Source organism: Aquarana catesbeiana, linkage group LG13 (genome assembly GCF_042186555.1).
Source record: "Aquarana catesbeiana isolate 2022-GZ linkage group LG13, ASM4218655v1, whole genome shotgun sequence".
Taxonomy (NCBI): domain Eukaryota; kingdom Metazoa; phylum Chordata; class Amphibia; order Anura; family Ranidae; genus Aquarana; species Aquarana catesbeiana.
Window position 1 is genome coordinate 39,706,190 of NC_133336.1, and position 23,882 is coordinate 39,730,071.

At 43.0% G+C, this 23,882-nt stretch overlaps 1 protein-coding gene across 1 annotated transcript; it reads left to right on the forward strand.

Moving 5' to 3' along the window:
* The first annotated feature begins 14,830 nt into the window (after positions 1–14,830).
* LOC141117470 (ribosome quality control complex subunit NEMF-like) lies at positions 14,831–20,113 on the forward strand. Its single transcript, XM_073610359.1, has 3 exons — positions 14,831–14,989; positions 15,192–15,260; positions 17,840–20,113. Exons 1-3 carry the CDS (start codon positions 14,931–14,933, stop codon positions 17,946–17,948), a joined length of 237 nt encoding a protein of 78 aa, XP_073466460.1. The 5' UTR covers positions 14,831–14,930; the 3' UTR covers positions 17,949–20,113.
* Positions 20,114–23,882: the final 3,769 nt, after the last annotated feature.

Below are 23,882 nucleotides of genomic sequence, written 5' to 3' on the forward strand. Positions count from 1 at the left end.
TGTATATATCCAGTGTTTCAGTGCAGTAGGGTGATGTATAAATAGTTGTCAAATAAATGTCAAAATAAAGATGAGGCTTGTTGAATCTTCACAAATCCTCAAAAGGAATAAAAACATGGGATGGGGCGGTTTTGAGCATTTTTCCAAGCGTGTTTGCACCTTTTCAGGTTCGACCAATGTAACTATGAATAACATGCCACTGCTTTTGGTTTAAAAGAAGCTCATGTACCTTCCTGTGACACCCCTCTACCCCTCCCTCACCATAATCTGGTAACTGAATCTTTGGTAACGCCTGTTGTATTAATGAAGCACTTGCAATTAGTAATAATGACACTAGATGGCAGGACTTTGACGTCATGTAGGTTTCAGGTTCTAGTGTCTCATTTCAAGCAGTCACTGTTGCTTGGTGTGGTGGTGTGCATCTATATTCCCCAGCTATATGGGAGCCTGCGGCTTGAGTCCAGGAGTGCTGGTCTACCCTGTTCTACAGTGGTGATGGAAAGTATTCAGACCCCTGTAAATGTTTCACTCTTTGTTATATTGCAGCCATTTGCTAAAATCATTTACGGTAAGTTCCTTTTTTTTCCTCATTAATGTACACACAGCACCCCATATTGACAGAAAAACACAGAATTGTTGACATTTTTGCAGATTTATTAAAAAAGAAAAACTGAAATATCACATGGTCCTAAGTATTCAGACCCTTTGCTGTGACACTCATATATAGCTACTCAGGTGCTGTCCATTTCTTCTGATCATCCTTGAGATGGTTCTACACCTTCATTTGAGTCCAGCTGTGTTTGATTATACTGATTGGACTAGATTAGGAAAGCCACACACCTGTCTATATAAGACCTTACAGCTCACAGCGCATGTCAGAGCAAATGAGAATCATGAGGTCAAAGGAACTGCCTGAAGAGCTCAGAGACAGAATTGTGGCAAGGCACAGATCTGGCCAAGGTTACAAAAAAATTTCTGATGCACCTAAGGTTCCTAAATGGAAGACGTTTGGGACGACCAAAACCCTTCCTAGAGCTGGCCATCCGGCCAAACTGAGCTATAGGGGGAGAAGAGCCTTGGTGAGAGAGGTAAAGAAGAACCCAAAGATCGCTGTGGCTGAGCTCCAGAGATGCAGTCGGGAGATGGAAGAAAGTTGTAGAAAGTCAACCATCACTCATTCACCATTCACACGGCCATGCCTATCCATTCACCCCTTGGGCATGGGATGCACAGGTGGTTCATTCATCTGCATGCTTGCAGTCCTGTTTATGTCTATTGGGACACACTGGGGTTGATTTACTCAAACTGGAGACTGCAAAATCCTGTGCATCTGTGCATGGTAGCCAATCAGCTTCTAACGTCAGCTTGTTCAATTAAAGTGGTTGTAAACCCTTACAACACAATTTTTGCTACAGGTAAGCCTATAATAAGGCTTACCTGTAGCTACCCAGGATGACTACTAAACCTGCACGGTTCAGGAGATATCCCCTGTATTTGCATGTGTTGACGTCATCGGCACATGCGCATTAAAGCAAACTGATGCAATAGCAGGTACGTACCATTGCTTCAGTGAGTGTGCCATTACTGGCGGGAGTGACGTCATCACAGCTACGGAGCCCGCAATACCTGAAAGTAACTCCGGGAGCGATGTGAAGGGGAAGGGGCTTTGATCTCAGGTAAGTAATTTATAATGAGCTAGTATGCATAGCATACTAGCTCATTATGCCTTTGTCTTGCAGGGGTTTTTTTTGTTCTAGGGTTTACAACCACTTTATAGAGGAGTTCCAGCCCCCCACCAAAAAATTATAAGTCAGCAGCTACACATACTGTAGCTGCTGACTTTTGCTATTAGGGCACTTGCCTGTCCAGGGATGCCGCTGTGTCATCACCCAAGCCGCCATCTTGGGTAAGGGAAACGGCAGTGAAGTCTTACGGTTTATGGCTGGTTTTCGCATGGATCGCGCTGTGCTTTCTCAATGGGCCGGCTGCGATGAGGGACGAACTTTCGGCTCAGTTTGCCGTGTCAAAGCCAGATACCCCCCAGAAGCTGACTGGTTTCTATGCAGAGCTGAACCAGATTTTGCAACCCCCAGTTTTTAATAAATCAGCCCAAATGGCTGAAAAGACATTTGGGGACATGCACCTGCCCCTTGCACGGCTGTCAAGCTGGAACCTGGGGCTATATCCATGCAGCCACTGTATCTGAATTGCTATGAATAGATGTAAGCACAGATGTGCGGATAGGTACGCCCCTGGGGATGAAGCCTAAGAGCTCATTCACACTGTATGCATTTTTCTGCCCTTTATCAACACCAAGCACTACAAGGGCACAGAGAAAACAATTGTTTTCTCTGTGCCCTGTTCATACTACAAAGCTGGCTTGAGCTGGGTTGAAGTGCATTGCTTATAAAACGCAGACTTGCAGCATTTTTCCCCGCAATGCACCAGAGCTCACATGAAGTCGCCATTCATTGAAGCACCGCATACAAATGAGTGAAGGGCCAGTTCACACCAGGAATCGCACAGGGACAAGCTGAGCATTCCTGTATGATTCACATGCAGTGCGATTTTAACCCATTTATTTTGAATGAGCTGAATCGCACTGGACTGCACATACACTACTTTAAAAACGCACAGCAACCGGATCGCATGGTACTTCTGTAACATGTGATCCGGTGCAGGCAAATGCACTTCAACTCCGAACTGTGTTTGGGTTGTCCTTTACTTAAATGCTTGCCGATCAGTCGGCGTCATTATACTGTGGCAGGTTGGCACGATCCCGCAAACCGTCGCAGCTATACGTCGCATCGCGGGATCGGGATAGCAGGCGCGCGCGGGGGGTGCCGATGCTCGTGGCTGGCGGTTGCGATGACCGCTGGCCACGAGCGATCGCGAGAGGCAGAACAGGGACATGTGTGTGTAAACACACAAATCCCTGTTCTGTGAGGAGTGACAGATCATGAGTTCCTAATAGCTAGGAACCACGATCTGTCATTTCCTCTGGTCCAGGGGTCTTCAAACTACGGCCCTCCAGTTGTTCAGGAACTACAATTCCCATCATGCCTAGTCATGTCTGTCAGTGGCGTAGCGTGGGTTGCCAGCACCCGGGGCAAGGCAAATAATTTGCGCCCCCCTAACCTGCACTCCCCGAGTCCCTTCAAATACAATAGTACTGACCTACCTGATTCCTATACTGACCACTACACTAACCTACTTTATTTCAACACTGACCAACCTGATTCCTTTACTGACCATTACACACTACACTGACCACTATACTATACTGTCCACTACACTAAGAACTACACTGACCACTACACTGTCCACCATACTGTCCACTACACTGTCCACTACACTACACTGACCACTATACTGTCCACTACACTGACCACTATACTACACTGTCCACTACACTGACCACTATATTGTTCACTACGGTGACCACTATACTGTCCACTACGCTATACTATCCAATTTACTGACCACTACACTGTCTACTATACTGACCACTACACTGAGAACTACACTGTCCACTACACTATAATGACGACTATACTACACTGAGAACTACACTACAGTGACCATTACACTGACCACTATACTACACTGACCACTACACCATACTCTCCACTATACTGACCACTTTACTGTCCACTACACTATACTGTCCACTATACTGTCCACTACACTACACTGACCACTACACTACACTGACCACTAAACTGACCACTATACTACACTGTCCACTACAGTGACTACTATACTATACTGTCCACCATACTACACTGACCACTATACTACACTGTCCACTACACTGAGAACTACACTGCACTGACCACTATACTGTCCACTACACTATACTGACCACTATACTATACTGTCCACTACACTGACTACTATACTATACTGTCACTACACTACACTGACCACTATACTACACTGACTACTATACTGTCCACTATACTACACTGACCACTACACTGTCCACTATACTACACTGTCCACTACACTGACCACTACTCTACACTGACCACTATACTACACTGACCACTACTCTACACTGACCACTATACTACATTGACCACTACACTGTCCACTACACTACACTGACCACTACACTGACTACTATACTACACTGTCCACTATACTACACTGAACACTATACTACACTGTCCACTATACTACACTGTCCACAACACTACACTGACCACTATACTACACTGTCCACTACACTGACCACTATACTAGACTGTCCACTACACTACACTGACCACTATTCTACACTGTCCACTACACTACACTGTCCACTACACTACACTGACCACTATACTACACTGTCCACTACACTGACCACTATACTACACTGTCCACTACACTACACTGTCCACTACACTGAGCACTATACTACACTGTCCACTACACTACACTGTCCACTATACTACACTGACCACTACACTGACTACTATACTATACTGACCACTATACTACACTGACCACTATACTACACTGACCACTATACTACACTGACCACTATACTACACTGACCACTACACTGACTACTATACTATACTGACCACTATACTGACCACTACACTATACTGACCACTATACTACACTGTACACTATACTGTCCCGCCTACAGTCTTCCTACACTGACACTACATATACGGCGCCTCTCTCTTCTCTCTCCCCCCCCCTTTATCCATTCCTTACCTTCTTGTCCTGCATCGGTCCGAAGGATAGGAGGAGGAGGAGGCGAAGACAGCGGCCCCGGCGGCTCACACTTTCCAGTGCTTGTCTCCCCCGCGCTCCGGCCGCCGTGTTAATTGTTTCCCGTCACACTGTGATTGGGCGTATGGGAGTCATGTGTGGAGGCGGGACTCCACGAGTAACTGTGATCGCGGATAGGCCAGCCCCACGCCGCACATGACCCCCATACGCCCAATCACAGGGCGCCAAACAATTAACATGGTGGCCGGAGCGCGGGGGTCACAGGAGATTAAAATTAGGAGGTGGCACGAAATTGCGCCCCCCTAAATGTCGCGCCCAGGGCCACGGCACCCCCCACGCTACGCAACTGATGTCTGTGAATGTCAGAGTTTTAAAATGCCTCATGGGATGTGTAGTTCTGCAACAGCTGGAGGGCCGTAGTTTGAGGATCCCTGCTCTAGTCAGTCCCCTCACCCTACAGTTAGAAACACACCCAGGTAACACAGTTAACCCCTTGATCGCCCCCTAGTGTTAACCCCTTCCCTGCCAGTGACATTTTTACAGTAATCAGTGCATGTTTATAGCACTGATCGCTGTATAAATGCCAATGGTCCCAAAATAGTGTCAAAAGTGTCCGATCTGTCCGCCATAATGTCGCAGTCCCGATAAAAATTGCAGATCACCGCCATTACTAGTGTAAAAAAAAAAAATAGTAAAAATGCTATAAATCTATCCCCTATTTTGTAGACGCTATAACTTTTGCGCAAACCAATCAATATACACTCACTGCGATTTTTTTTTTTTTAACAAAAATATGTAGAAGAATACATATTGGCTTAAACTGAGGAAAAAATTTGCTTTTTTTAAAAAAAAATGGGGATGTTTATTATAGCAAAAAGTACAAAATATTGTGTTTTTTTTCCAAATTTTCGCTCTTTTTTTAGTTTATAGCACAAAAAATAAAAACCACAGAGGTGATCAAATACCACCAAAAGAAAGCTCTATTTGTGGGAAAAAAAGGACGTCAATTTTGTTTGGGTGCAACGTCGCACGACCGCGCAATTGTCAGTCGCAGTGCCGAATCGCAAAAAAAGGCCCAGTCATTCAGCAGCCAAATCTTCCGGGGCTGAAGTGGTTAACCACTTGTTTACTGGGCACCCCCCTCCTGCCCAGACCAATTTTCAGCTTTCAGCGCTGTCGCACTTTGAATGACAATTGCGCGGTCATACAACACTGTACCCAAATGACATTTTTATCATTTTTTTCCCACAAATAGAGGTTTCTTTTGGTGGTATTTGATCACCTCTGCGGTTTTTATTGTTTGTTAAAAAAATGTAAAAAGACCGAATTTAAAAAAAATATATATATATATTTTTATATTTTGTTATAAAATTTAGCAAACAGGTAATTTTTCTCCTTCATTGATGTACGCTGATGAGGCTCCACTGGTGGGCACCGATAGGGCGGCACTGGTGGGCACTGATAGGCGGCACTGGTGGGCACTGAGAGGTGACACTGAGAGGTGGCACTGAAGGGCATTGATAGGTGGCATTGGTGGGCACTGGGAAGTGGCACTAATAGGTGGCACTGATAGGTGGCACTGATAGCTGTCAGTGATGGGCACTGATAGGTTACACTGAAAGGCAGCACTGCTAGGTGGCACTGATTGGCACCACTTGTGGGCATTGGCAGGTGGCACTGTGGCAATGGCAGGTGGCACTGGCAAGCACAGAGGAGGAGGCAGATGTGCCTCCTTCCTCTTCGGGACCGATGTCCCTTGAACATAAGCTGGTGATCAGCTTTTTTTTCTCCTCACACTGTCAGCATGAGGAGAAAAAAAAAACGATTACTGAGCTTTTGTTTACACACGTGATCAGATGTCATTGGCTGACAGCTGATTACATGGTAAGGAGCCGGGTTCGGCCCCTTACTCGGATCGGTGATCACCCGAGTCTCGGTTACTCGGTGATCACAGCGCACGCTGCGCGTGCCCTGCAGGGGGAGCGCGCAAAGGGGAGGACGTCCTATGACGGCCTCCCGGATATTCAGGTCCGCGCTGTGGCCGTCATTCGGCTATAGCGCAGACCTCAAGTGGTTAAAGTATAACTAAAGGAAAAACTTTTTTTTTTTTTTAAGATAGAGGGCAGAGAGATTAGAACACCCAGTAGTGTATTTAGGTTTTGTGCTGCCCTAGACCTGACTAAACTCGTGCACCCCCTAATTTAAATATAACCCACCCCTTGCTGTTTAACCTCCCTGGCGGTTTTCCCGAGTGTGGCTCGGGGTTAAAATTCAGTACCATTAGCGGTAACCCCGAGCCACACTCGGGATCGCATTGCAGGATCCTGGGGCGGCGTTACTTACCTTGTCCCCGGGATCCTGCGATGTCCCCCGCAGTGTCCGAGGGCTCCGTCCTCCTCCGAAGCCTCTCCGTGCCAGGCTCCGTTCCCTGCGAGCGGCGCGACGCACGGGGGCGGAGCCTGGCGGCAAATTCAAAAAAATGTCAAAATCATAACACATACAGTACTGTAATCTTACAGATTACAGTACTGTATGAAATGATTTCACATCCCTTTTGTCCCCAGTGCTTTGGCCCATGCCCTGCATGCAGTTTTATATGATATACACTGTTCTTTCTGCCTGGAAACTGGAGATTGTCCATAGCAACCAAAAAGTGTCCCTTTACGTCAAAAGTGGCTTTAGACCAGCTAGAAAACAGTGATAGTAAATTAGAACACTTGCAGAATTGAGCGATAGTGAACTGTGGGGAAATTTATTTGATTACTATTTTTTTTAATTATTTATTTTTATTTATTATATTATAATTTATGTTTTTGTGTTTCAAACTTTATCATACCCGGGATATCTACTAGACTCTGGTTTGGACAGATTTAAGTGTGTTATTGTTAAGATTTACAGACCTACAATATAAAACGCCAAATTTCCATGCAAAATAATTGTACCGCTTTCAGCACCTAAAATCCGAAATAATCATACCGCCAGGGAGGTTAAGACCTGCCCTGAAATTTTTGAGTGGGGACACTAGTTCTGAGGGCCTGGGGGGAGGGGAGCAAATGGATTTCCCCTAATTTGCATAGATTTCCTCCCACTTCCTGTTTGGCGGCAGGAAGTGAAGGGAAATCTCTGCAATGATACAGGGATGGTAAAAAATAAACTGACAGGGGCTATAACCCTGCCTTACTCTATCCAAAATGAAAAAAAAAAGTGTTGCCTATAGTTCTACAGTGAGGAAGGTCCAGGATGATAATACAGTCAAAATTAGAAGCGCCCCCCCACCGCCACCCCCCCACAGTTGTGGAATGCCGGACGCCCGCATAACGGAAGCAGTGCGGCCGCTTTATGGGGGCGCTAGACTAATTTGCCTCTCAGCCCAATCCGCCCCATAAGACTGGCGCTACACTAACAGTGTAGCGCAAGCCTATGGGGACTCTTTCCGTGCTGCCCAGTGGCGTAGCGTGGGTTGCCAGCACCCGGGGCAAGGCAAATAATTTGCGCCCCCCTAACCTGCACTCCCCGAGTCCCTTCAAATACAATAGTACTGACCTACCTGATTCCTATACTGACCACTACACTAACCTACTTTATTTCAACACTGACCAACCTGATTCCTTTACTGACCATTACACACTACACTGACCACTATACTATACTGTCCACTACACTAAGAACTACACTGACCACTACACTGTCCACCATACTGTCCACTACACTGTCCACTACACTACACTGACCACTATACTGTCCACTACACTGACCACTATACTACACTGTCCACTACACTGACCACTATATTGTTCACTACGGTGACCACTATACTGTCCACTACGCTATACTATCCAATTTACTGACCACTACAGTGTCTACTATACTGACCACTACACTGAGAACTACACTGTCCACTACACTATAATGACGACTATACTACACTGAGAACTACACTACAGTGACCATTACACTGACCACTATACTACACTGACCACTACACCATACTCTCCACTATACTGACCACTTTACTGTCCACTACACTATACTGTCCACTATACCGTCCACTACACTACACTGTCCACTATACTACACTGACCACTACACTACACTGACCACTAAACTGACCACTATACTACACTGTCCACTACAGTGACTACTATACTATACTGTCCACCATACTACACTGACCACTATACTACACTGTCCACTACACTGAGAACTACACTGCACTGACCACTATACTGTCCACTACACTATACTGACCACTATACTATACTGTCCACTACACTGACTACTATACTATACTGTCACTACACTACACTGACCACTATACTACACTGACTACTATACTGTCCACTATACTACACTGACCACTACACTGTCCACTACACTACACTGACCACTATACTACACTGTCCACTACACTGACCACTACTCTACACTGACCACTATACTACACTGACCACTACTCTACACTGACCACTATACTGTCCACTACACTACACTGACCACTACACTGACTACTATACTACACTGTCCACTATACTACACTGACCACTATACTACACTGTCCACTATACTACACTGTCCACTACACTGACCACTATACTACACTGTCCACTACACTACACTGACCACTATTCTACACTGTCCACTACACTACACTGACCACTATACTACACTGTCCACTACACTACACTGACCACTATACTACACTGTCCACTACACTGACCACTATACTACACTGTCCACTACACTACACTGTCCACTACACTACACTGAGCACTATACTACACTGTCCACTACACTACACTGACCACTATACTACACTGATCACTATACTACACTGACCACTACACTGACTACTATACTGACCACTATACTACACTGACCACTACACTGACCACTATACTACTGACCACTATACTACACTGTCCTCTACACTACACTGACCACTATACTACACTGACCACTATACTACACTGTCCACTACACTACACTGACCACTATACTACACTGACCACTACACTGACTACTATACTATACTGACCACTATACTACACTGATCACTATACTGACCACTACACTATACTGACCACTATACTACACTGTACACTATACTGTCCCGCCTACAGTCTTCCTACACTGACACTACATATACGGCGCCTCTCTCTTCTCTCTCCCCCCCCCCTTTATCCATTCCTTACCTTCTTGTCCTGCATCGGTCCGAAGGATAGGAGGAGGAGGAGGCGAAGACAGCGGCCCCGGCGGCTCACACTTTCCAGTGCTTGTCTCCCCCGCGCTCCGGCCGCCATGTTAATTGTTTCCCGTCGCACTGTGATTGGGCGTATGGGAGTCATGTGTGGAGGCGGGACTCCACGAGTAACTGTGATCGCGGATAGGCCAGCCCCACGCCGCACATGACCCCCATACGCCCAATCACAGGGCGCCAAACAATTAACATGGTGGCCGGAGCGCGGGGGTCACAGGAGATTAAAATTAGGAGGTGGCACGAAATTGCGCCCCCCTAAATGTCGTGCCCGGGGCCACGGCACCCCCTGCACCCCCCACGCTACGCCACTGGTGCTGCCCCCCTGCAAAGTGCTGCCCTAGGCCTGGGCCTTGTCGGCCTAGGCCAGGATACAGCGTTGAGAACACCTGTCAATTTTGATTGCTGTCTCTGCCCCCATTATGGAGATTCTCCCTCTGTTTGTCCTGTTTACCATTATCATTGAAAGCGAAAATAAAGAAGATCCCACATTTTAGATTGTCCCCTGAGAAGTAATAGAGGGGGAAATTAGTTCTTATGACCCGGGGGTCCCCAACGGATTCCCTTCATTTTCATGTATTTCCTCTCACTTCCTGTTTTGGCTATGGGACAGGAAGTGAAAGGAAGTCTCCCTGCATTGGGACACAAATGGTGAAAAAAAAAAAAATTTGACAGGGGTTATAACCCTCTTTTGCTCTATCCCAAAAAAAAAATTACCTATAGTTCCACTTTAATTCTGCAGATCACAATTCCAGTGCACTTTGAATGTGGTGTGGGGAAGGTGCATGGAATACAGGTTGCCCGAACTGCATTCTAGGGTGAATGGGCACTACATGTCAACAGTGCCTTGGTTTGTAACAACACATAGCAGCGCCCCCCTCCAATCCCCACTGGCAGAACACGTAGACCAATCTGCACACTAAACTGGATATTTTCAGGCCTCTTCCCATGTAATTACAGATCAATACTGGCAGGAATACATCCCTATAAGTGGGCGGATGTAATTGGACTTGCACCCGACTATATCCGCCCACCCCGGGTCTTTTGGACCAATGGGAATGATTTTATATATATCTTAGCACCTATTAGATCCTGATTTGCCACTATCCCCCCTGATGCGCCTGATTTGCACCTACATTTACTAGTAATGGCGAGTACTAATGCGCAAACCACGAACTCAGAAAAATAATACAAATAAAACGGGGGGGGGGCAATTGTTTAAGATAAAAGTCAGGATAAATGATAAAGCCGCCGCCATAAGGGTGTTCCCACACCAAAAAAATATCTGACAAAATATTGAATGAATGTGGCGCTCAATCAAATTAAAATATAAATGGTGTAAAAAACTGATGATTAAGTGACGCTCAAAAAAGTATAATAAATATCGCTCAAAAAGATTAATATAATAGAAATGTAAAACAACCACGTGAATGGAGATTCTATAGGGAAAATCCAAATAGTATTGTGTCAATAATAATTAATCTTCCATCATAATGTGTATCAAAGGTCATAGTGAACCATTGCTACATCAAAAATTGGGTGTAGGTTCCCCTTTTCTAAACCACTCATGAAAACTTTTCTTCCAATAATAATAATCCAAAAAGTGACTAAAAAAAACAAACGAAACTCCATATTAAGTGTAACTAATGAATTCATAAAACCACTGTGCAAATAGAATATAATAAAAAAGCAATAAATATGGCACTCTAAAATAAGTAACGATAGTGCAACTATGTGATATGTGCAATAATAATATAGAATAAATATATATAAATAATGACAGATAAAAATCCACACAAGTGCAATAAAAAATAATTAAGTCCAATGGTATCAAAAAGGTGCTTAGATCAGCGAAGAAATGTGCCCTTGGTAAAAAAGGTCCCATAAATGATACAATCAAAATTGTGACAATCCCAAAAAATGGTGGAAATTTCAAGAAAAGTTGGTGCCAGCAACAACTCCCAAGTGCAGCAGAGATGTAATCCCCCCAGCCTCTTACCTTATGGCTGATCGATAACAGCACAATTAACCAAGTGCAGATGACTCTCCTAGGGATCTCCCGTCCTAACACCGCATAGGATTTTCCCTATAGAACCTCCATTCACGTGGTTGTTTTACATTTCTATTATATTAATCTTTTTGAGCGATATTTATTATACTTTTTTGAGCATCACTTAATCATCAGTTTTTTACACCATTTATATTTTAATTTGATTGAGCACCACATTAATTGAATATTTTGTCACCTACATTTACTAGCGCCTGGGTTGTCCCCTATTTGCACCTGGATTATGCCTACTTTACCTAAATGGGCGCCCAGATTGCGCCTACTTGACCCCTATTAGCGGCTCAGTTGCTGCTTCTGTTCTGTACCAGCCGATTTAGATAGCTACAGCTTGTGCGCAGGTGTGGTAGAGCAGAGCGCGCCCCTTCAACCCAGCAGCGTGCGGGTGTGATTCCCAATGCTGCCTATAGATGGCAGTGCTGAGCTGATGACGTCGCTGAGAATCCAGCTTCTAGATAAAGAGAGCACTGCAATCTTCTCGCCGGGCGCGGTGGCGTGTGTCTGTAATCCCAGCTGCTTGGGAGGCTGAGGCTGTCGGATTGCTTGAGTCCAGGAGTTCTGGTCTACTCTGTGCTATGTCGATCGGGTGTCCACGCTAAGTTCGGTATCAATATGGTGACCCCAGGGGAGCCCAGAGCCACCAGGTTGCACTAAGGAGGGGTGAACCGGCCCAGGTCGGAAACGGAGCAGGTCAAAACCCCCGTGCTGATCAGTAGTGGGATAGCGCCTGTGAATAGCCGGTGTAGAGCAGCCTGGATAATACAGTGAAACACAGTCTCTCTTTTCCTCATTTTTTTTCATTATTAATTTTATTTATGGTATTTATAGTTTTAATTTTTTTTTGTATACCCCTTTATATTTATTCATTATTAATTTAATCAAGCACCAATTTTTATACACCATTATTTATTTTTAGATTTACCCATTATTATATTTTTTTTTTCTTTTTCTACACCCTTTCTTATTTTTCATATGCATTTATTATTTTTATACACCCTGATTCATAGTAATTTTTATATTTATTCATTATTATCCTCATTATTTTTCTTTATTTTTATACACCCTTATTCACAGTTATTTTTATAGTTATTAAGTATTATATTTATCATTATTATTTATTATTTTTATACACCCTTTTTTTTCCATTCACAATATTTTATTTATATTTATTCATTATTAATGTCATCACACACCCATTTTTATTTGTATACACCGTTATTTATTTTTAGATTTACTCATTATTATGTATTTTTTTCTTTTTCGTCACCCTTTTTATTTTTCATATGGATTTATTATTTCTATACACCCTGATTTGTAGTTATTTTTATATTTATTAATTATTATCCTCATCATTTTTTCTTTATTTTTATACACCCTTATTTAGAGTTATTTTTATAGTTATTAAGTATTATATTTATCATTATTATTTATTATTTTTATACACCTTTTTTATCTTTATTCTTTAAATTTATTCATAAATGTATCCTTTTTTAATTTTTTTATATAAATTTGTATTCATTATCTTTATTGTTATAAATTTTTATTCATTATCTTTATTATTTTTTAATGTATATTTATACTCTCATTTATTTATTTATTTTATATTACTTTTATTTGTTTATATTTGTTTAACTTTTTTTTTCCATTCACAATCTATTTATATTTATTCATTATTAATGTCATCACACACCCATTTTTATTTTTATACACCGTTTTTTATTTTTTTTAATCTTTATACACCCTTTGTTATTTTTAATATGCATTTATTACACCCTGATTTGTAGTTATTTTTATATTTATTAATTATCCTCATTATTTTTTTTTAATTTTTATACACCCTTATTTAGAGTTATTTTTATAGTTATTAACTATTATAATTATTATTGTTATTTATTATTTTTATACACCTTTTTTTAATATCTTTATTCTTTAAATTTATTCATAAATGTATCCTTTTTTATTTTTTTATATTATTTTATTCATTATTTTTATTTTTTATACACCTTTTTTTTTTTGACCGCTGGTCAGTGCCCATCAGTGCCGCCTGTCAGTGCCCATCAGTGCCGCCTGTCAGTGCCCATCAGTGCTGCATATCAGTGCCGCCTATTGGTGCCTTCCAGTGCTGCATATCTGTGCCACCTATCAGTGCCCATCAATTCTACATATCAGTGCCCATCAGTGCCGCCTCTTCAGTGCCCATCAGTGCCGCCTCTTCAGTGCCCATCAGTGTCGGCTCATCAGTGCCGATCATTTCTACATATCAGTGCCTTCTCATTAGTGGCCATCAGTGCCAACTCATCAGTGCCCATCGGTGCCGCCTGATCAGTGCCGCCTCATGAGTGCTCGTCACTGAAGGAGAAAACAAAATTTTATGACAGAAACTAAGAAAAACGCAATTTTTTCAAAAACTTTGGTCTTTTTTAGTTTGTTTAGCAAAAAATAAAAACCCCAGAGGTGATCAAATACCACCAAAAGAAAACTCCATTTGTGGGAAGAAAATGATAAAACTTTAGTTTGGGTACAGTGTTGCATGACCGCGCAATTGTCATTCAAAGTGCGACAGCACTGAAAGCTGAAAATTGTCCTTGGCGAAAGTGCCCAGCATTGAAGTGGTTAATTTAGGGGTAATTATAAAGCCTAAAGGAATTTCTTATACTGTATATTTTATATTAGTACGGAATTCTCTGGGCGCAGCACTGACCTCTGCTGGAGAAAAGTAAATAATGCATCTAAAGCCTGCACGCTGTTCCATGTACCGCCACTAGATGTCGCACCGTGTTCTGAACGCTCTTACCGAATTGATCCGTGTGGCTCGCCGTGCCATGTGATGCAGGAAGTGTATGGCCGGCTGGAGTGAGTGCACAAGTGGGAGCTGGCAGAATGAAGAACAGATTCAATACCATAGATATCCGGGCTGTCATCTCAGAGCTGCAGGACAGGTGACTACAAGGAGGGCTGTGTGAGCTGCAGGGGGGATGGAACATCAGCCATGGGAGTGGGGAAGCTTCCTCTCCAGCTGTTGGGGACTACAAGTCCCAGCTTACCCTGCCTGAGCTGCAGGTGTGCAGTGCTGATCATTATTATGAATGAGGTCTTATAACTGATCAATAATCCTGTGTGTTGTCTCTCTTCATCCCTCAGTCTGCTGGGCATGCGCGTGTACAATGTCTACGATGTGGATAACAAGACTTACCTCATCCGCCTGCAAAAGTAAGAGGAGACGGATTTCCTGGGATTGGGGTCTAGGATGTCTGTGTGTAACGGTGACTGGCGGTACAAGAAAGCGGGGCCCCATTCACAGGGGCCCTGGGGCCCAGGAACCATTCATAACAAGGAAGAGACCTGGTGTAGTATAAAAGGGGTTTTTAACCGCTTCAGCCCCAGAAATTTTACCCCCTTCCTGACCAGAGCACTTTTTGCAATTCGGCACTGCGTCTCTTTAACTGACAATTGTGCGGTCGTGCGACGTTGTACCCAAACAAAATTGACGTCATTTTTTCCCCATAAATAGAGCTTTCTTTTGGTGGTATTTGATCACCTCTGCGGTTTTTATTTTTTGCGCTATAAGCAAAAAAAAAAAAGAGCGATAATTTTGAAAAAAAAAGCAATATTTTTTTACTTTTTGCTATAATAAATATCCCCAAAAATATATAAAAAATTTTTTTTTTCCTCAGTTTAGACCGATATGTATTCTTCTACGTATTTTTGGTAAAAAAAATCGCAATAAGTGTATATTGATTGGTTTGCGCAAAATTTATAGCGTCTACAAAACGGGATAGATTTATGGCATTTTTATTATTATTTTTTTTTAAAATTAGTAATGGCGGCAATCTGCGATTTTTATCATGAATGCAACATTATCGGACACTTTTGACACTATTTTGGGACCATTGTCATCTATACAGCGATCATTGCTATAAAAATGCACTGATTACTGTGTAAATGACACTGGCAGTGAAGGGGTTAAGTGTGTCCTAGGGCGTGATTCTAACTTTAGGGGGGAGGGGCTTTAACACACAGGACAGTGATCACTGTTTCCGATGACAGAGAGCTGTGATCACTGCCCTGTCACAAGGCAGAACGGGGAAATGCTTTGTTTATATCTCCCTGTTCTACCTCTCCGTGACATGATCGCGGGCACCCGATGGACCCGCTGTCAGGAGCGCACAACACCGCTTCTTAAAGGGGACATACCTGAACGCCCTTTTGCCCCCAGTGCCATTCTGCCGATGTACATCAGCATGCGCTGGTTGGCAAGCGATTAAGATAGAGATGGTAAGCAAAACATTTATGTGTGTATATATATATATATATATATATATATATATATATATATATATATAAAAAATTATAAATATCTCTGTTCCCTTTTTTATAAATGATCTCATTCCCTCTGTTCTCAGCTGCATAAGAGCTGGGGGAGGAGAAGCAGCAGTACACTGATCTTCCCAGTGAATAGCTGTGCAGGGGGGGTTGTTAGGAGAGGTCTGATCATTGGAGGAGAGCAGGCTGAGTTCCCATCATAGCTAGAGAACTGACCATGTGTGCTCTCCTGCTTAGTGTGGTCAGTTTTTAATAGGAAAGCAGAGGGACTGGCAGGCACACCAGGGATTTCACATAAAGGAAGCAAAACAAAGAGAACAGGAGACTTTCTCATACAAGTACATGGTACAGCAGCCACATATCAGGATTATGAAATGTTGGGGTAACAAATGCCTTCCATTCTGGGCCAATTCTGACATCTCTCTCATACACGGAATTATTATTTTTTTTTTTTTCCTGTTAAATTACTTGGAACCCCCAAATATTGTATATTTTTTAATCAGAGACCTTGGAGATTAAAAATGGTGGGTGTTGCAATTTTTTATGTCACAAGATATTTGCATAGTGGATTATCAAATATCAAACTTTTTAGGAAAAAAATACACTGAGTTTTAGTACATAGAAATACAGTCTAATACTCAGTTGTTTGGTAAAAAATAAAAAAAATGTTCCGTCGAGTAAATAGACACCTAACATGCCATGCTTTAAAATTGTGTATGCCCGTGGAACAGCGCTAAACTATATTACCTAAAAATTTTCATAGGAGACACTTTAAAAGCCTCGACAGGTTACCAATTCAGAGTTACACAGGAGGTTTAAATTTTTTTTGGATTAACTTTATTGCTATCACAAGGGATGAACAACATCCCTTGTGACCGCATGAGCCTTGACAGGTCCTCTTTATGGTAAGATCTGGGGTCTTTCAGACCCCATATCTCTCCTATGGCCTCCAAAGCCTCCGATCTGAGTTTGGTTTGATCGCCTGTAGAATTAAGATGCTGTTGCTCCCAACGTAGAACTCAACATTTTATCTGGCATAATGCAATGTCCGATAAAAGCAGGAATGTGTATTAAGCCAATTTGTCTCCATACACCTTCTTGGACTGGGTGTTTGCTAGGCGCTGACAGTATGGGGGAGATTTACTACAACTGGAAAGTGTAAAATCTGGTGCAGCTCTACATAGAAACCAATCCGCCTCCAGGTTTTATTGTCAAAGCTTCATTGAACGAGCTGAAGTTAGAAGCTGGTTGCCTACCATGCACAGCCTCTCCACATTCTGAGTGCTCCAGTTTTAGTAAATCTCCCCCATTGTACATGGCACCTTTTCTGTAACCCGTGTGAATGTAACATTACAGAGCTACATATACAATTATTTTGCCATGTGTCATTGTATATTTAACTTGCTCTCCAACAATTGTTTTTCTTTGTCGCAGTCCTAATTGGCTGTTTTACTTTTGATTGACAGGCCAGATTCTAAAGCCGTAGTTCTGGTGGAATCCGGGATCAGAATTCACACCACGGAGTTTGAATGGCCCAAGAATATGATGCCATCTGGGTTTGCAATGAAGGTTTAAAGAAAATCAATTACAGTCTCACTCAAAACATTAGACATGCCTCGCTTCGCTCGGCTCTTTTAGATTCCCCCTCTGGGTCCACTTGGATGGTAGGGAAGGAACCTGGACCCAGAGCGCAGGCGCCGTGTACAGCTGATTGTCGATCTTGAGCTTCGGCTATCTCCGGCGGCTGTTATTAGTTCGTACTACGCAGGCGCTGAGCCTGCGCAGTACAGGGGGGGGAACTTATCCACCGAAGGAACTTATTCGGCAAGATACTGTGTGTCCATAAGACCCATGCTCCCTTCTCACTAGCTGTGATTGACAGCAGGGGGAGCCAATGGCTCACGTTGCTGTCTCTGAGCCAGTGAGGAGACAGACAGCCAAGAGAGTCTTGTGTACATCACTAGATCAGGCTCAGGTAAGTAAAAGGAGGGGCTTGTGGGGGAAGCTAAATGCAGAAAGTTTTTTTACCTTAATGCAGAGAATAGATTAAAGTAAACAGCTTTCTGCCTTTAGAACCACTTTAACTAGATCAGGATCTGGTTTTGTAAGTGTCAGTATTTGTATTAGTTAGTAGCAGTGTCAGGGTTAGTGTGTGTGTGTTTTTTTTCTATGTTAGTTGAACTAGATGGACTTGTGTCTTTTTTTCAACCAGATTAACTATGTAACTACAGTATGTGTCTTAGGTAGGAACTTATATTATAGCGCAACTTTAATTTGGACTATATTATATTTAGTGTCAGTGGGAGAGTTAGTGTCAGTGTCAGTTTGTTTAGGTAGGGCAAAAAAAAAAAAAAAAAAAGCATACAGTTGTTTCTAATCCCTGCTACAGATACAAAGAACAAAACACGTACATATATGTGGTGTCGGCGCAATTGTCAGGATTAGAATTTGTTTTGTAGGTTTTTTTGGTGGGTCAGTTTTACTAACAAAAATTGCAAAATTGGGTTTGGGTGTTAATAAAGTGTTTGTAAAAGTTTTTTTTTTTTAATTAAAATAACAAACATTTTACACTTACCTGCTTTTTGAGCCTCTTCTGGGGTCCCCAGCTGTCCCTCTTGGCTCCTCCTCTTTTTTGTGTACCCACTAGCAAACGGCTTGCGACGGGTGCGCACCTGCAGGCTTGATCCTGAGCCAGGCTGTGTGCGTCTTTTGACACATACAACATGGCTCAGCCCCGCTGCCTGCTCTCTGCTCACAGGATTTGATTGGCAGCAGAGGGAGCCGCTGCAGACGGGCACATCACTGGATTGACAGAGGTCATAGGTAAGTATAAAATGGGGTGATTGGGTGATTCAAACACTGGGACATTTTTTTAGCTTAATGCAGGGAATGCATTAAGATAAAAGATTTCCAGACTTTATAATCACTTTAAAACAGAACTAAACTTACTTCTGTTTTAGCGGTACCGCCCCTCAATAGTGCCAGCATCTTCAGCTGTGTGCTGGTCTTCAGTCTTCTTCATGGAACAGCGTGGCGTGATATCACTAGTGCTCATGCACAGGAATCAGCCATTGCAGCACACAGAGACCAGGCCAGTGTTGTAAGCTGAGCTGCACATGTACATTGCATGTCTCTTCTGCAATAAAGAGCCTGGCTGCTCTCTGTTTGTGGCAGTGGAACTTTCGTTCCACTTTAAGGCTTGTTTTGACCTTGGTCATGAAGGGTTTAACCATACCCCTTTAAGCCCCTTCCACTGTTAGCACAATTTGACCACACCCACCATTTATTGCGACGTGCCATGCACATTGCATTGTTGCACTCCTTAGGGCGTCCAGGAGCTTAAACAGATCTTTCAAATTCCTACTTATGTCCCTGACTCTCAGCATATAGAATAGGAACAGTAAGAGCTGTGTACTGAGCCATGTACTGAGATATACACCCAGCATAAAGAGGATGTGAAGTGATAGTGTCAAATCAAGTAGAAGTCTTGCGAGCAACTAGGGTTTAAATGTACTATCTAGAGCGGGCAGCAAATAACACACTCCCAATATAAATGTGCAAAAGAAATAATATTAAACAAATATGCTGCACTAATGGTCTATATCCAATCACTTAATGTGTCAATCTTATAATCATATAATATAAAATCAGTGCCATTGTTGAATGAATGCAATATTGAATACAATAATAATACTAACATTGAATGCAATAATAATACTAATAAATCTTTTTATAACCGTTCCAAATGTATATATCCAGTGTTTCAGTGCAGTAGGGTGATGTATAAATAGTTGTCAAATAAATGTCAAAATAAAGATGAGGCTTGTTGAATCTTCACAAATCCTCAAAAGGAATAAAAACATGGGATGGGGCGGTTTTGAGCATTTTTTCCAAGCGTGTTTGCACCATTTCAGGTTCGACCAATGTAACTATGAATAACATGCCACTGCTTTTGGTTTAAAAGAAGCTCATGTACCTTCCTGTGACACCCCTCTACCCCTCCCTCACCATAATCTGGTAACTGAATCTTTGGTAACGCCTGTTGTATTAATGAAGCACTTGCAATTAGTAATAATGACACTAGATGGCAGGACTTTGACGTCATGTAGGTTTCAGGTTCTAGTGTCTCATTTCAAGCAGTCACTGTTGCTTGGTGTGCATCTATATTCCCCAGCTATATGGGAGCCTGCGGCTTGAGTCCAGGAGTGCTGGTCTACCCTGTTCTACAGTGGTGATGGAAAGTATTCAGACCCCTGTAAATGTTTCACTCTTTGTTATATTGCAGCCATTTGCTAAAATCATTTACGGTAAGTTCCTTTTTTTCCTCATTAATGTACACACAGCACCCCATATTGACAGAAAAACACAGAATTGTTGACATTTTTGCAGATTTATTAAAAAAGAAAAACTGAAATATCACATGGTCCTAAGTATTCAGACCCTTTGCTGTGACACTCATATATAGCTACTCAGGTGCTGTCCATTTCTTCTGATCATCCTTGAGATGGTTCTACACCTTCATTTGAGTGCAGCTGTGTTTGATTATACTGATTGGACTAGATTAGGAAAGCCACACACCTGTCTATATAAGACCTTACAGCTCACAGCACATGTCAGAGCAAATGAGAATCATGAGGTCAAAGGAACTGCCTGAAGAGCTCAGAGACAGAATTGTGGCAAGGCACAGATCTGGCCAAGGTTACAAAAAAATTTCTGATGCACCTAAGGTTCCTAAATGGAAGACGTTTGGGACGACCAAAACCCTTCCTAGAGCTGGCCATCAGGCCAAACTGAGCTATAGGGGGAGAAGAGCCTTGGTGAGAGAGGTAAAGAAGAACCCAAAGATCACTGTGGCTGAGCTCCAGAGATTCAGTCGGGAGGTGGAAGAAAGTTGTAGAAAGTCAACCATCACTCATTCACCATTCACACGGCCATGCCTATCCATTCACCCCTTGGGCATGGGATGCACAGGTGGTTCATTCATCTGCATGCTTGCAGTCCTGTTTATGTCTATTGGGACACACTGGGGTTGATTTACTAAAACTGGAGACTGCAAAATCCTGGGCATGGTAGCCAATCAGCTTCTAACTTCAGCTTGTTCAATTAAAGTGGTTGTAAACCCTTACAAACACAATTTTTGCTACAGGCAAGCCTATAATAAGGCTTACCTGTAGCTACCCAGGATGACTACTAAACCTGCACGGTTCAGGAGATATCCCCTGTATTTGCATGTGTTGACGTCATCGGCACATGCGCATTAAAGCAAACTGATGCAATAGCAGGTACGTACCATTGCTTCAGTGAGTGTGCCATTACCGGCGGGAGTGACGTCATCACAGCTACGGAGCCCGCAATACCTGAAATTAACTCCGGGAGCGATGTGAAGGGGAAGTGGCTTTGATCTCAGGTAAGTAATTCATAATGTAAAAACAGTATAATTAAATTCAGCGCTGACTAATATATGGACATAGCAAGGTAAATGCAAGCAGGCACTAAGGTCAATTCAAAAAATACCTCAAAAGCATAATAATATAGAAAAAGTGCTGCGCAAATAAAAGTCCTTAAACATATAAAAAATGTAGTGGCAGGATAAGAGGACAGGAACCACCAGTGACAATATACAGGCTGAGATAGATATCTGGATGGTGACTAATATCCCTCCACCGGGCTTGGATGGCCCCTCACCTCAGATATTCGACCTGAAACAGGTCACACCGCTTGTATAATTGGATGGATCAATCTGTATAATTGGTAATTACTCCTTCACATCCCAGCACTCGGTACAGTGGCAGATGATGCAGTTAGTCGATTCAAGGGCGTGAAGCGTAGGTGCCTCCTCTACGGGGGAGAGAAAATTCCTGTTGTGCGTTGTCGCGGAGCAGAAGTTCTGGAGTTGAGGCTGTAGGAGAGAGCTCTAAATGCCTGTTGCTAGGTGGTCCATCGTAGTCTGCCTCTTCCTTTGCCTGGACTGGTGACATCACTTCCCCCTCAGCACAGGAAGACTCCTACGCTTCACACCCTTGAATCGACTAACTGCATCATCTGCCACTGTACCGAGTGCTGGGATGTGAAGGAGTAATTACCAATTATACAGATTGATCCATCCAATTATACAAGCGGTGTGACCTGTTTCAGGTCGAATATCTGAGGTGAGGGGCCATCCAAGCCCGGTGGAGGGATATTAGTCACCATCCAGATATCTATCTCAGCCTGTATATTGTCACTGGTGGTTCCTGTCCTCTTATCCTGCCACTACATTTTTTATATGTTTATTTAAGGACTTTTATTTGCGCAGCACTTTTTCTATATTATTAAGTAATTCATAATGAGCTAGTATGCTATGCATACTAGCTCATTATGCCTTTGTCTTGCAGGATTTTTTTTTTTGTCCTAGGGTTTACAACCACTTTAAAGAGGAGTTCCAGCCCCCCACCAAAAAAATATAAGTCAGCAGCTACAAATACTGTAGCTGCTGACTTTTACTATTAGGGCACTTGCCTGTCCAGGGATGCCGCTGTGTCATCACCCAAGCCGCCATCTTGGGTAAGGGAAACGGCAGTGAAGTCTTACGGGTTTACGGCTGGTTTTCGCATGGATCGCGCTGTGCTTTCTCAATGGGCCGGCTGCGATGAGGGCCGAACTTTCGGCTCAGTTTGCCGTGTCAAAGCCAGATACCCCCCCCTCCACACACACAGGCACACAAGGTTCCAAATATGGCACCGGAAGGGGGAGGGGGGGGTAGGCAGACAAGAGGAGCTTCCCCTTTTCAGTGGAGCTCCGCTTTAAGCTTTGACCAAAAAAAAAAGAAAAACCTGGAAGCTGACTTGTTTCTATGCAGAGCTGCACCAGATTTTGCACTCTCCAGTTTTAATAAATCAGCCCCAATGGCTGAAAAAACATTTGGGGACATGCACCTGCCCCTTGCACGGCTGTCAAGCTGGAACCTGGGGCTATATCCATGCAGCCACTGTATCCGAATTGCTATGAATAGATGTAAGCACAGATGTGCGGATAGGTACGCCCCTGGGGATGAAGCCTAAGAGCTCATTCACACTGTATGCATTTTTCTGCCCTTTATCAACACCAAGCACTACAAGGGCACAGAGAAAACAATTGTTTTCTCTGTGCCCTGTTCATACTACAAAGCTGGCTTGAGCTGGGTTGAAGTGCATTGCTTATAAAACGCAGACTTGCAGCATTTTTCCCGCAATGCACCAGAGCTCACATGAAGTCGCCATTCATTGAAGCACCGCATACAAATGAGTGAAGGGCCAGTTCACACCAGGAATCGCACAGGGACAAGCTGAGCATTCCTGTGTGATTCACATGCAGTGCGATTTTAACCCATTTATTTTGAATGAGCTGAATCGCACTAGACTGCACCAAATCTAATGCATACACTACTTTAAAAACGCACAGCAACCGGATCGCATGGTACTTCTGTAACATGTGATCCGGTGCAAGCAAATGCACTTTAACTCCGAACTGTGTTTGGGTTGTCCTTTACTT